This window comes from Melospiza melodia, unplaced genomic scaffold (genome assembly GCF_035770615.1).
Source record: "Melospiza melodia melodia isolate bMelMel2 unplaced genomic scaffold, bMelMel2.pri scaffold_54, whole genome shotgun sequence".
NCBI classification, from domain to species: Eukaryota; Metazoa; Chordata; class Aves; order Passeriformes; family Passerellidae; genus Melospiza; species Melospiza melodia.
In genome coordinates, this window is record NW_026948798.1 from 4,395,782 (window position 1) to 4,408,037 (window position 12,256).

The 12,256-nt window shown below is 52.4% G+C and overlaps 1 protein-coding gene across 1 annotated transcript; it reads left to right on the forward strand.

The window, feature by feature from the left end:
• Positions 1 to 4,367: 4,367 nt before the first annotated feature.
• Positions 4,368 to 5,109, forward strand: LOC134413843 (olfactory receptor 14J1-like; the record flags this gene model as incomplete). The annotated part of the gene is made up of 2 exons (XM_063147885.1): positions 4,368 to 4,829; positions 5,098 to 5,109. Coding segments are annotated over 2 exons (474 nt in total), but the record flags the coding sequence as incomplete, so codon positions are not given.
• Between the last annotated feature and the right edge of the window lie 7,147 nt (positions 5,110 to 12,256).

Below are 12,256 nucleotides of genomic sequence, written 5' to 3' on the forward strand. Positions count from 1 at the left end.
CTTACCTGTTTTGCAAACACTGGAAAGGGCTCTGTGCTTTTCTTTTTATGGAAGAAAAACATCCGTCTTCTCCAGGCACAAATGTCTGAAATTAGGATTCCACATCCATAATTTCAAATATCCAATGGTTGGTCCAAGCAAACACGCCAGGACAGACTAGTCAAGCTTGCCTTGGCCTCTGGTGGTTGCCATGCATCAGCTTCTGAAACATGGGGGCTCCGTGGCTTTCTTCCTATGGAGACCAATGTGACATTTCGGAGCCTTGTGAAATGAAGGGGCCATTGTGACACTGCAGAGCACCATGGATCCAAGGGACATCATTGTGGCTCTGTTGGGCTGCATGGTCCCAAGGGACCATTGAAAATCAGCAATGTGAGAATTAGCCCAGCTGTAACTCAGAGTCAGCCAGATTTTACCCCGGAAGAACTGGGCGTGAGTTTCAAGTCCTAGGAGTCATTCAAAGAACAAATTAAAATCAATCATGAGGTGGATCATTAACAATTTTCCAGATGCCTCTGCTGATAAAATCCATACCACTGAATTTTGCAACTCAGTGGGAGTTGATCTGTATAATTTTTGATTAAAAGGGACCCCATTGCACTCTGCGTGCTCCCCATCTTCCATACCACACTTGACCAGCAAGCAGTGTGTTGAAAACTCAATCCGTTGGTAACTCCTAACTCGGGAACTCCCCTCAAACCTGCCTTTCTCAAACCTTTAATGATGGTCCAAGATGGCAATGGCCATGCTGTCTTGGAGCATCATGCCCTGGAGACTCAAGACAGAACGAGCCAAAATATGGCTCAGGAGCCTGACCACCCTCCCTCCATCTTGGCTCCTCCACTTCCTGCTACCACAACTTTCGCCGCTGCCCTGAAAAAAGCTCCAGACTCCAACCACACAACTGCGGGTCCTGCCCTCACTGTCAATCATTCCCTCTCCACACTGGACCATGCCTCCAGTTAAGGTAGGAGACTGGCACATAGCCTCGAAATGCCTCATTGCCCTGTTATGTTATGAAAAAAGGGGGCAGAACCCAGGTATCAGCTACTGGTTTGCAGGGAAATCAAGGATCTTTGTATCTAAAGACCATAGGAAGGACTTACCTTGCTTTAATGAACTAATGAGGGCCATGTTTACAGCACATGTCTGTAAACATGATGAACACATGTCTGTAAACATGAACACCTATGACTTAAAATATATTATGTTGTTGTCACCTACAGAAAACACCCGGTGGGAAGAGGGGTGGAAGTGTTTATTATGCTAATAGCAATGACTATGCTAATAATGAGGCAAGGGCGGAATTGACAATCAACTATCTAGCTGGAGAATGACAACACAGCCTACCAGATGATCAAGCAGTAGGTATCGCCAGAGAAGTATTGAATGATATCAAAGAGATGGCTTTGAAAGCTTTAATCCAGGTATCAGATGGTAGCACCCCCAATTTGAAATAATTTGGGTGGCTGCAGCTAAAGCTCTAGGACAATCAGACCATCCTGGGTGCCTGTTAAGTAAGGAAACCAATGCTACCTCCCTCACATTGAGTGGCCTGCTCTCAGACATAGAGACCATCAGACATGCCACCGTGCAGAACAGCGATAGAGTTTTTACTCTGGGCACATGGGCATGGCTGTGTAGACTCTGAGGGCGTGTGTTGCATGAACCTCTCCATCCACAGCGAGTCAATCCACAAGAGCATTCAGGTACTGAAGGAAGGGTTCAAGAAGCTTCAAGTGGAAAACAACAACTGGTTCAATAAACTCTTCCAATCCAAGGGACTAAAGGGTTGGATGATGTCTATCTAAAACAGGACTATTAATTCTCTTAGTGGTTGTTGCTGTATTGTTAATTGTCCCATGTTTGTTTGGATGCTTTTAGAAAGTCTTACAAAATTCTTTCAGTTCCATCTTTGTTGTAAAACAGAAAGGGGGAAGATACCTAACACAGGCTCCTCATGGGCACCTTGGACAAGAGAATTGGAGGCCAGGATGGCACAAAAACCTCTCAGAGACTCAATTTTGGAAGGAAATTCCTTAAAAGTACCTACAAGTATACTTAAATCCATAAAGTACCTTAAAAACCTTGAGTATCTCAAAGTGTTAATAAGCCCTTCTAAGTTTCAGTACAAAGCTCTCCAGGGACTCATTAAAGCAGATAATTTGGGCCATGATTGCACAAACCTTTCACACAGTGTGTATCAAAAGGGAAACACCAAGTACCTTAAAATAACTGAAGTACCCTGCAGTATTAATGAGCCCCACTGAGTGTTGTTACTGAGAAAGCCTCTCCAGGGAGTAATTACCGCAGAAAATTGGAGGCCACGATTGCACAAAGCTCTCAGAGACTCCAAGGCAAAAGCCAAACTCAAAGTTCTTTGAAAAACGCTGTGAGCATGAAGGAGCCCCCAGGGCCATTGCTGAGCAAGGCTCCCCAGGGACTCCTTCCAGCAGATTCTTGAGGCCACTGGGATGTGGTCTAGGGGCGGATGCTGATGGCAGGACAAGGGGCTGACAGTGCCCAGCCTGGCTGGTGCTGTTCCAGGAGCCCCCAGGGCCTCAGGACAAGGTGTCTCCTCATAGCCCTTGGTGGCACAGACCCTGCTGTGCCCCAGGGCACCTAGACTTGGCTTCTCTTTGTCCCCACCTGTCATCACTGCCTCCAATTCTCTGCTCTGCCTGGGGCCTGGGGACACTTTCTCAGTCGTGTCCCTCAGTGGGACCCATTAAATGTCCAAGAAATTTTGGAGTTGGATTCTGACTTGGAGTTCTGGAGAGGTTTCCTCAGCTCCCTCTCAGGGACTGATGTTCAGGGCCTGAGCACAATGCCCCAGAGGCTCATTAAAGTCCTGGTGCTGTATCTGTGCTGCTGAGCTGGGCTGGGCTCCTGGCACAGAGGCAGCGCCTGGTAACCAAGAGGAGCTTCAAAAGCACATTTCTCTTGATGAGCAGCTCTCCTCCAGCCCAGTAGGGCTGGGGCACTGCCTGCAGCCACCCTGGGCCCAGCACAGAGGCACAGAGAGCTTCAATCAGTCAGGGCTGGGAAGGTGCTGAGAAGTGCTGGGGCAGAATCACTGCCAGCCGTTGGCACAGGAACCTCTGGCTGCAGGACAATGCAGCTGCAGCTCCTGGAGCCATCTCCTGAAGCTGGAACATCCCAATGCCTACAGACTCTGTGAGTACATTCTCTGATTGTCTCTTGTGCAGAGCAGCCAGGGGTGCCCAGGGCTGTCCTGCAGAGCAGGGTCCTGCACTCCAGGGCGCCTTTCTAGAGCAGGGACTCTGCTGCCAGCCAGGGACAGCTCTCAGCCAGTCCTGGCAGCTGCTCCCGGCACTGGGGGACAAGATCTGGGTGGGAGGAGACAGCTGGTAAGGCTTAGAACTGTTCTTCTTGTGTGGGGAGGATGCTGCATGGTTCAGGACTGCTCCCAGCAGGGCATTTGACTGTAGAATATTTCCAAGTAGAATTTACAGGGAGCATAGTGAAGCAGGGGCTGCAGAAAAGGGAAAATCCTGCTTCTTTTAATCAACTGGTCTGGGTTGGAAATTGCACATAGATATTCATCACTCAGTTAAGGTTGGAAAATTACATTCTCTGTGATCTTAATAAAACAGGCAGCAACAGCGATTAGCACAGGACGCCAATGGCAGCATAAGTGTCACTTTTCCAGATTCCTCAGGGTTGCTCTGACTTTGCCATCAGAGCCTGCAGAGCCAGAGCTGCCCCTGGGCAGTGCCTGAGCTGGGAGGGGTCTGCAGGGCAGAGCTGAGCCCCCAGGGCTGGGCTGGGCTCTGGCAGCACTGGCAGGGCCCAGCCCTGGGCACAGGGAAGGAGCTGCTGGCAGGGACAGCTCCAGGCAGCAGAGCCCTGGGAAGGCAGTGGGGGAAAAGTGCCCCCAGGCTGTGCAGGGATATTTAAAGTCCTCTCCAAACCCAACTATGTCATGATTACTTTTTTACAGATCCCATGCCAAGGCACAGTAAATGTCCAACAGCAGCTCCATCAGCCACTTCCTCCTGCTGGCATTGGCAGACACGCGGCAGCTGCAGCTCCTGCACTTCTGCCTCTTGCTGGGCATCTCCCTGGCTGCCCTCCTGGGCAACGGCCTCATCATCAGCGCTGTAGCCTGCGGCCACCACCTGCACACACCCATGTTCTTCTTCCTGCTCAACCTGGCCCTCAGCGACCTGGGCTCCATCTGCACCACTGTCCCCAAAGCCATGCACAATTCCCTCTGGGACACCAGGGAAATCTCCTACACTGGATGTGCTGCCCAAGTCTTTCTGATTTTCTTCTTCCTGTCAGCAGAGTATTTCCTCCTGACCATTATGTCCTATGACCGCTACGTCTCCATCTGCAAACCCCTGCACTACGGGACCCTCCTGGGCAGCAGAGCTTGTGCCCACATGGCAGCAGCTGCCTGGGCCAGTGCCTTTCTCAATGCTCTGCTGCACACAGCCAATACATTTTCCCTGCCCCTGTGCCATGGTAATGCCTTGGGCCAGTTCTTCTGTGAAATCCCACAGATCCTCAAGCTCTCCTGCTCCAAATCCTACCTCCGGGAACTTGGGCTCATTGCAGTTAGTGTCTGTTTGGTATTTGGTTGTTTTGTGTTCATTGTTTTCTCCTATGTGCAGATCTTCAGGGCTGTGCTGAGGATCCCCTCTGAGCAGGGACGGCACAAAGCCTTTTCCACCTGCCTCCCTCACCTGGCCGTGGTCTCCCTATTCCTCAGCACTAGTACATTTTATTATCTTAAGCCCCCCTCCATGTCCTCCCCATCCCTGGATCTGGCCCTGTCAGTTCTGTACTCGGTGGTGCCTCCAGCCCTGAACCCCCTCATCTACAGCCTGAGGAACCAGGAGCTCAAGGCTGCAGTGTGGAGACTGAGGACTGGATGGTTTCAGAAGCATTAAACTGCTGGGCAGTTTCTGCAAATCACATGTAATAAAAGTCATCTTTGATGCTTCTTGATGGTTTCATTTTGGTCATTCTTTATCTATTTTTTTTACTTTTTAAATCTTGTCCACTAATAAATAGAAATATTTGTGCCATTTTTCATTTTGTTTCTCTCCACCTTCCCTGTGGCCCCAGACTGTCCAATAAGGGACTGCACTCTTTGTTGCTTTAAAGAAACTAAAGGATCTCCCAGCAGAGTTTTCTGCAGAGATGGCCTTTTGTTGCCTTCTCTGGAGCTGCAGCAGCAATGTGTCTGTGCAGATCTGGGGGCTGATCAGGGCTTCCCCAGCAGCTGTGCCCAGCAGCAGCACTTGGTGTTGCCAGTGCTGCTGCCGTGGCCCTGCCCCGCTGCCCTGGTGGCCCTGGTGTTGCTGCAGGGCCTGAGTGCTCTCGGGGCCGGGCACTGCCCTGGGGGTGGCAGTGCTGGGGCGGCAGCAGGGACAGGCCATGGGCACTGCTGGGGCAGCGCTGACGCCTCAGCCCAAGGCCTGGGGGCTCCAGGCTCCTGGCCCAGGCTCTCTCAAGAACACACCCAGGCCAATGCTCAGCAAAGAAAAGCCCCGTGAGCAGCCCCAGGCTGGCCGTGGGCAGGCTGGGGGCAAACAGCATGGCTGGGGCTCTGCAAGGGCCCTGGGGGAGATTGGAAGGAGCAGCAGAGCAGGGGCTTATCCATCCCCAGGGCGCTGGACAGCCCAGGGCAGCGTCCCAGAGCGTCCTCATGGAGCTGCCAACAACATCCCCCCTCTGCAGCCCTGGCCTCTCCCCCAGCTCACACAGGTGCCCCGTCCTTGCAGGCACAGACACGGCAGCACTGGCTCAGCAGCCCCTGTTTGCATTGCACATAGCAGGGGGAGCACCCCCATGCTTTTGCTGTGGCGACATGAACCTGAGGGAGCACAAATGCCATCAGCCCCTGGGGCCAGCAAGGGCTGGGGGACACCAGGGAAACCACTCAGCTTTGTCCTGGCCTCTGCACTCAGCCAGAAAGTTTGTTCCCATCAGCTGGGAGTTTCCTGTGCCACTGCAGACGCTGTTGCTCAGAGCCAGGGCTGCCTGGCAGCCACTCCCAAACTGCCCTGAGCATTTCCTTGGCTTCACCTTTGCTTTCTTTACTCTTCCCTTATACAAATTTCTTCCTATTGCCCACCCCTGTTCCCTCCCCTCCAAGGAGCCCATCCCTGTTTGCACTTCCCTCTCTGGCCCTACTCCCCATTGCAGTTCCTGACTTGGCCCCATGGGAACATCCCTTGGGCAGCAGGATCATCCTACAAGTGCTGCAGGAATTGTCTGCAGGCTCCTGCAGTGCCTGGTGCTGCTCCCTTGCCAGAGGCACCCCAGGCCAGGGGGGCACATCTGGGCTGCTGTGTCTGGCTCTGGGGCTCCCTGTTCTGGGCAGTGAGGAGGGGCTGCAGAGGCTCAGCAGGACTGACAGGATGGGTTTTGGGGCTGGCAGGAGAAGCTGAGGGACCTGGGCTGCTGGAGCTTCTGAAGAGGAGGCCCAGGGCTCATCCTGCAACTGCTCCAAGGGTGGTTCCAGAGAATCCCAGAATCAGCAAGGTTGGAAAAGTCCTTGGAGATCATCAAGTCCAACCTGTGCCCTGACACCGCCGTGTCTCCCCTGAGCCTCCTCTTCTCCAGGATAAACAACCTCAGCTCTCTCAGCCACTCCTCAGAGGACTTGTGTTCCAGACCCCTCAACAGCCTTGTTGCCCTTCTCTGGACGTGCTCCAGCCCCTCCATGTACTTCCTAAATTGTGGGGCCCAGAACTGGACACAGCACTTGAGGTGCTGCCCAAGCAGTGCTGAGCACAGGGGATGAATCCCTGCCCTGCTCCTGCTGGCCACACCATTCCTGATCCAGGCCAGGAGCCATTGGCCTTCTTGGCCACCTGGGCACACTGCTGGCTCATGTCCAGCCTGCTGTCCATCAGTCCCTGCAGGTCCCTTTCTGCCTGGCTGCTCTCCAGCCACTCTGTCCCCAGCTGTAGTGCTGCAGGGATTGTTATGACCAAAGTACAGGACCTGGCACTTGGACTTCTTAACCCTCACATTGTTGGATTTGGGCCCTGGATCCTGCCTGTTCAGGGCCCTGTGCAGAGCCCTCCTATCCTCCAGCAGATTCACACTCCCAGACAACTTGGTGTTACCAGGGTTCTATGAGGCCTCCCAGTGTCACAATATTCCTTTGGTTCCATGAGACCCCTTGCTGTCACAAAGTCCCTTGGATCCTTGGGCCGCTGCAGTGTCACAATGTCCCTTTCTCCCCCAAGGCCCTGCATTGTCACAATGGACCGTTTTGTTCCATGACATCTGGCAGTGCAGCAATGTCAATGTGATATTTTCTGAAAATTCCCTTCGCCAGGATTTCTTCTCCTGGGAAGATGAGAAGCCTCAGCTTCTCCGTGTTTTGCTTCTCTGGAATGTGGTCTGGAGATTGTTTATCCAAACATGTGAATTGTTTTAACTAATGACCAATCACCATCAACTGTATTGGACCCTGAGGAGTCAGTAGTGAGTTTTCATTATCATTCTTGTTAAGCCTTCTCTCTGTATTCTTCTTTTTCTGAAGTATAGTTTATAATATAACATAACGTAACGTAACGTAACGTAACGTAACGTAACGTAACGTAACGTAACGTAACGTAACGTAACGTAACGTAACGTAACGTAACGTAACGTAACGTAACGTAACGTAACGTAACGTAACATAATATAATATAATATAATATAATATAATATAATATAATATAATATAAATCAGCTTTCTGAGAACATGGAGTCAGATTCTCATCTCTCACCTCATCCTGAGCACCTCACAAACACCACACAGCAATGCTATTCTTGGTTCCACAGTGTCACAATGGCCCCTTGGCTCATTGCTGCCATGTCTTACACAGTGTCACCATGGTCCTCTTAGTGCCACCAGGCCTCACAGTGTCACAATGGCCCCTTGCTTCTCCAGGGCCCTGCAGTGTTACAATCATCAGAGAATCAACCAGACTGCAGAAGACCTTGGAGAGCAACAAGTCCAACCTGGGATCCAACGCCACCTTGTCAGACAGACCATGGAGGTGAGTGCCACATCCAGTCTTTCCTTAAACACTTCCAGGGACAGTGACTCACCCACGGCCCTGGGCAGCCTGTGACCTAACACTGTGCTCCCTAACCAATGCCAAGAACAGAGGGAAGATCACTGTCCTGGTCCGCCCAGCCACACCGTTCCTGATCCATAGGAGTGCCAGGGGTTGGATAAGGGAAATGGTAGGGAGAGGGTGAGGGCAAAGTGTTATTGATTGTCAGCCATGAAGAATCTTGATTTTCATATCTATTCAGACTGCATTAGAAGGTGCTAGAGATCAATACCAATTGGACATAGCTGATAAAAATTTATAGTCAGGAAATGAACACTAAACAGGAAAAAAACAGTTCTCTCTGCATTTTTTTCAACATAGTATATTCACTTTGAATACACTTCTGTAATCTATCTAATTAACCACAGAAGAATTGAAAACTTCAATTATTCCAAGGGGCTTTTCTTTTTCAAGCATTTTGCAAAAATATTTATGAGCATTTGTCACTAAATTCCTGAAATGAAGAGCTCAAGAAAGAAGAGGCCTCTGGAGTAGGAAAATTCGTCAGCACTCTCCAAGTGGCTGAGGATCCATCCCCTTCAGAGCAGCAATGAACAGAAATGGGCACAGATTTGTGGCTGCCCCAGCTTTGGCATGGGCCCTGGGCCTGGAGCAGGAGCAGCTCTTGAGGGCCCCAAGGCCGGGGCTCTTGTGCTGCCCTGGGCAGATGGGATGGCAGCAGGGGCTGCAGAGCTCTCAGCACCTCAGCCCGAGGGGAGCAGGGCAGCCAGGGAGCCTCCTTTGGCCTTGGCCCAGCACCTTCCCCCAAGGCTGGGGCTGAGTCCTGTGGCAGCTGCAGCTGCTGCTGTGCCCTTGCCAGGGGCTGAGGCCGTGGGCCAGTGCCCAGAGCAGCCTGGCCTGAGCAGAGCTGTGGGGCCAGAGCCGGCTGGGCTGGGCTGGGGAGAGGCCCTTGGTGCTGCCCAGAGCTCAGGGCAGCTGGCAGAGCTTGCAGGGAGCTGGGCTGGGCTCCGAGAGCCTGGCCCAGAAACCATCAGTGTCCATCTCAGCCTGGGTGAGCATGCAGGGGCAGGACCCAGGCCAGGCCTTGTGGGGCAGGGCCAGCGCCTGTGCAAGGCATTGCAAACAAGCAAGTGGCCCAGAGAGGAGGCTGCTCTGTGCCCTTGGTGGCATGGACAGACCAGGGAGGGGGTCAGGACATTTGTCAGCACCAGCCTCGGTGCCCAGCCCTTGGTGCCCCTGGCTGCTGAGCCCAGCTTTGGCCTGGGCTGAGTTTGGCTGTGGCCCAGCTCCATCCTCCTGCAGGGCTCAGGGCCTGTTCCCAGCCGTGGCTAGCCCTGGATGCCTCTCTGCTGTCCTAGAGGCCGGCAGAGCCCTGGGCAGGGCTGTCTGTGGAGCCCCACAGGTGCCACGGGCTCTGCAGGACCTGGCAGAGGCTGCCCAGCAGGGAGGCCATGGGGCACAGAGCCCCAAGGCTGCTGTGGGCACCACAGCACAGGAGCTGTTCCCAGCCACAATGCTCCTGGCCTGGGCTGGGCCTGCACAGGGGCTGGGCCACCATGGCTGGGCCAGCACAGGGCCACAAAGGGGCCACGCAGCCACTGCCGGGGCTGACAGCAAGGCCAGGCACACACAAGCAATTGCTGAGCATCACCTGCACTGGCCAGGCCTGACTGTGCTTAAAGCAGAGCTCAGCTGCCCTTGGGGACTGCAGGAACAGTCCAGAGCCCAAAGAGTCTCCATGGCTGTGCTGGAGACCAAGGCTGCAGGAGGGAAATGCAGGGCTGGGATGGGGAGGGCATTGAATTCCAGCGCACACCTCGGTTCCCATGGGTTTGTTGGCTGACAAGAAATGAACATCCCTCTGTGTCTCAGGCAGCTCCTTCTCCAAGGAATGCAGGTGGGAGTTAGAGCCAAGGAGCTGAAAGCTGCAGGTGCAGCCTTGGCTGGAGGGAGCTCAGATTTGCACAAGGCTGCTCTGAGTGCCCGGGCTTGGATGGGGAAAATGGTGGGGTGAGGGTAGGGGCAGAGTCTGATTGATTGTCAGCCATGAAGGGTCTTGATTTTCATATCCATTCAAACTGCATGAGGAGGTACTTGGATTCAGTGTCAGCTGGAGACTGCATACATCAATAGATTGACAGGGAAAAAAACCCTAAATTTGAGGTAAGAAATCTTTTCTCACTGTGTTTTTAAATAGAATCTATTTCGTTTGAATACACTACTGGAATTCATCTAATTAATCACAAAAGATTTGAGAATGAAAATCAAATTACTCCCACAAGCTTGGCTTTTCAAGGTGTTCTGAATGTTAATGAGCCCTGGGACACTGAATTCCTGCACTGAAGAGCTGAAGGCTGAACAAGCCTCTGCAGCAGGAAAATTCAGCAGCAGCCTCCAAGTTGCTGAGGATGTCAGCAGCCCCCACTGAGGCCATCCCTGCCCAGAGACCGTGGGGGAATGGGCAGACAAGGAGAGCGTCCCTGGGGCTGGGGCAGCACAACTCAGAGGCACCAGTGGCTCCAGCTGGGAAATGGAGTGTGGAATGTGGCTGGGAAAGCCCTGCCTGGGCTGTGCCAAGCCGGACACAAAAGCCCTGAAATCCCATCTCCCAAACAATTTTCTTAATGAGACATTTAAAAGGAATTACAATTGTTTGTGTCCTCTGAGTTGGATGCACTGGAGAAATACCAACCAGAGCTTCTCAGGAGCTCAAAACAACCAAACAGCCTTTACTGGGAACTTTAGATAATCGGAGAAATTTTAGCAACATGTTTAATACAACATTCAATCAACACAGAACACTTCTTAAAGCACTGACTTGGCCAACTTCACAAACTCTAAGCTATTTGAATTTTACATTACTCAAATTGTCAAAAGTACAGAAATAGAAGGAAAGGACAGAAAGAGAGAAAGGCAAAAAAATACAGAGGAGCACAAAGAGAGGTACCAACTCCTGGATTCCAGCAGTGTTCAGATTGAAATTCCAAGAGGAGGTAGGATCAAGATGTGTGCTTGCCTTGTTGTCATCCTTAAAAACCTCTTGGTCTCCCTGGGCCCATCCCCCAGGTGGGACTTGGGCTCATTTGGTCCCTCAGGAGCTGGGCTGGGGCTGCAGAGGTGGCTGTGGAGCATTGCCTGTGCTGTGCCAAGGACTGGCAGAAACTGCTGGGCTGGGATAGAGGCTCTGGGGGGATTGGGGTCACAGGGCAGGGCAGGGCTGGGGTTCCAGGGCAGGGCAAGGCTGGACCTGCCCCTTCCTCCCCCACACACTAAATGTTTCCACCAACAATCTCCTCCAGTCTGTCACAACAGGCAATGTTGGAGGTGGAACTCCCACTGCCAGCCATGGGTGCCTGGAGGAGAGGGACAGTTCTTTTCTATGGCAAGGAAAGCACAGAGCCCCATTGTTTCAGCAGCAGATGAGAAGAGACCCTCAACCTGCAAACGTTAGCTGGACCAGTTTGGTGGTCCCTGGGAGGCCAAGCCAGCCAGACCTGTTCCATGTTCTTTTGTTTTTACAATGCCCCATAATGTCACAATAGTGCCTTGGACCCATGGGGCTCTGCAGTGTCATAATGGTGCCATGATTACATGGCATCCAGCAATGCCACAATAGACCCTTGCTCCGGTTGGTTTCTACAGTCTTGTAAATGCCCCTCAGTGTCACAATGGTACCAATGACTCCATGAGGCCTTGCAGTGTCACAATGGTCTCTGTGGTTCCCCAGGCCCCACAATGTCATGTGATGCTTCTGTACTATAAGCCCTGCAATGTCACAATGGACCTTTGGACCTCAGGGTTTCCAGTGTCCCAATGGTCTTTTTTGGCTCCGCAGTGTCACAATGGACCATTGATGACAGAAGGCCCCTCTGTGCCACCTTGGAGCTTTAGTCCTGCACAGCCCTGCAGTGTCACAAAGGTCTCTTGGTTTCATGAAGCCCCAGAGTATCACAATGGTCCTCTTGGTTCTGTGGGGACCCCCAGGGTCACAATGGTCTTACTGGTTCGATGAAGCCTCAGAGTATCACAATGCTTTTCTTATTCCATGGGGCCTCATAGTGTCACAATGGTCCCCATGCTTCCCCAAGGCCCCTCAGTGTCGCAATGGCCCCTTGGTTCCATGAGGCTGTCAAGTGTCTTAATGGTGTCTCCATGATTCCATCAGGCCTTGCAATGTCACAATAGACCTTTGGCTCCATTGG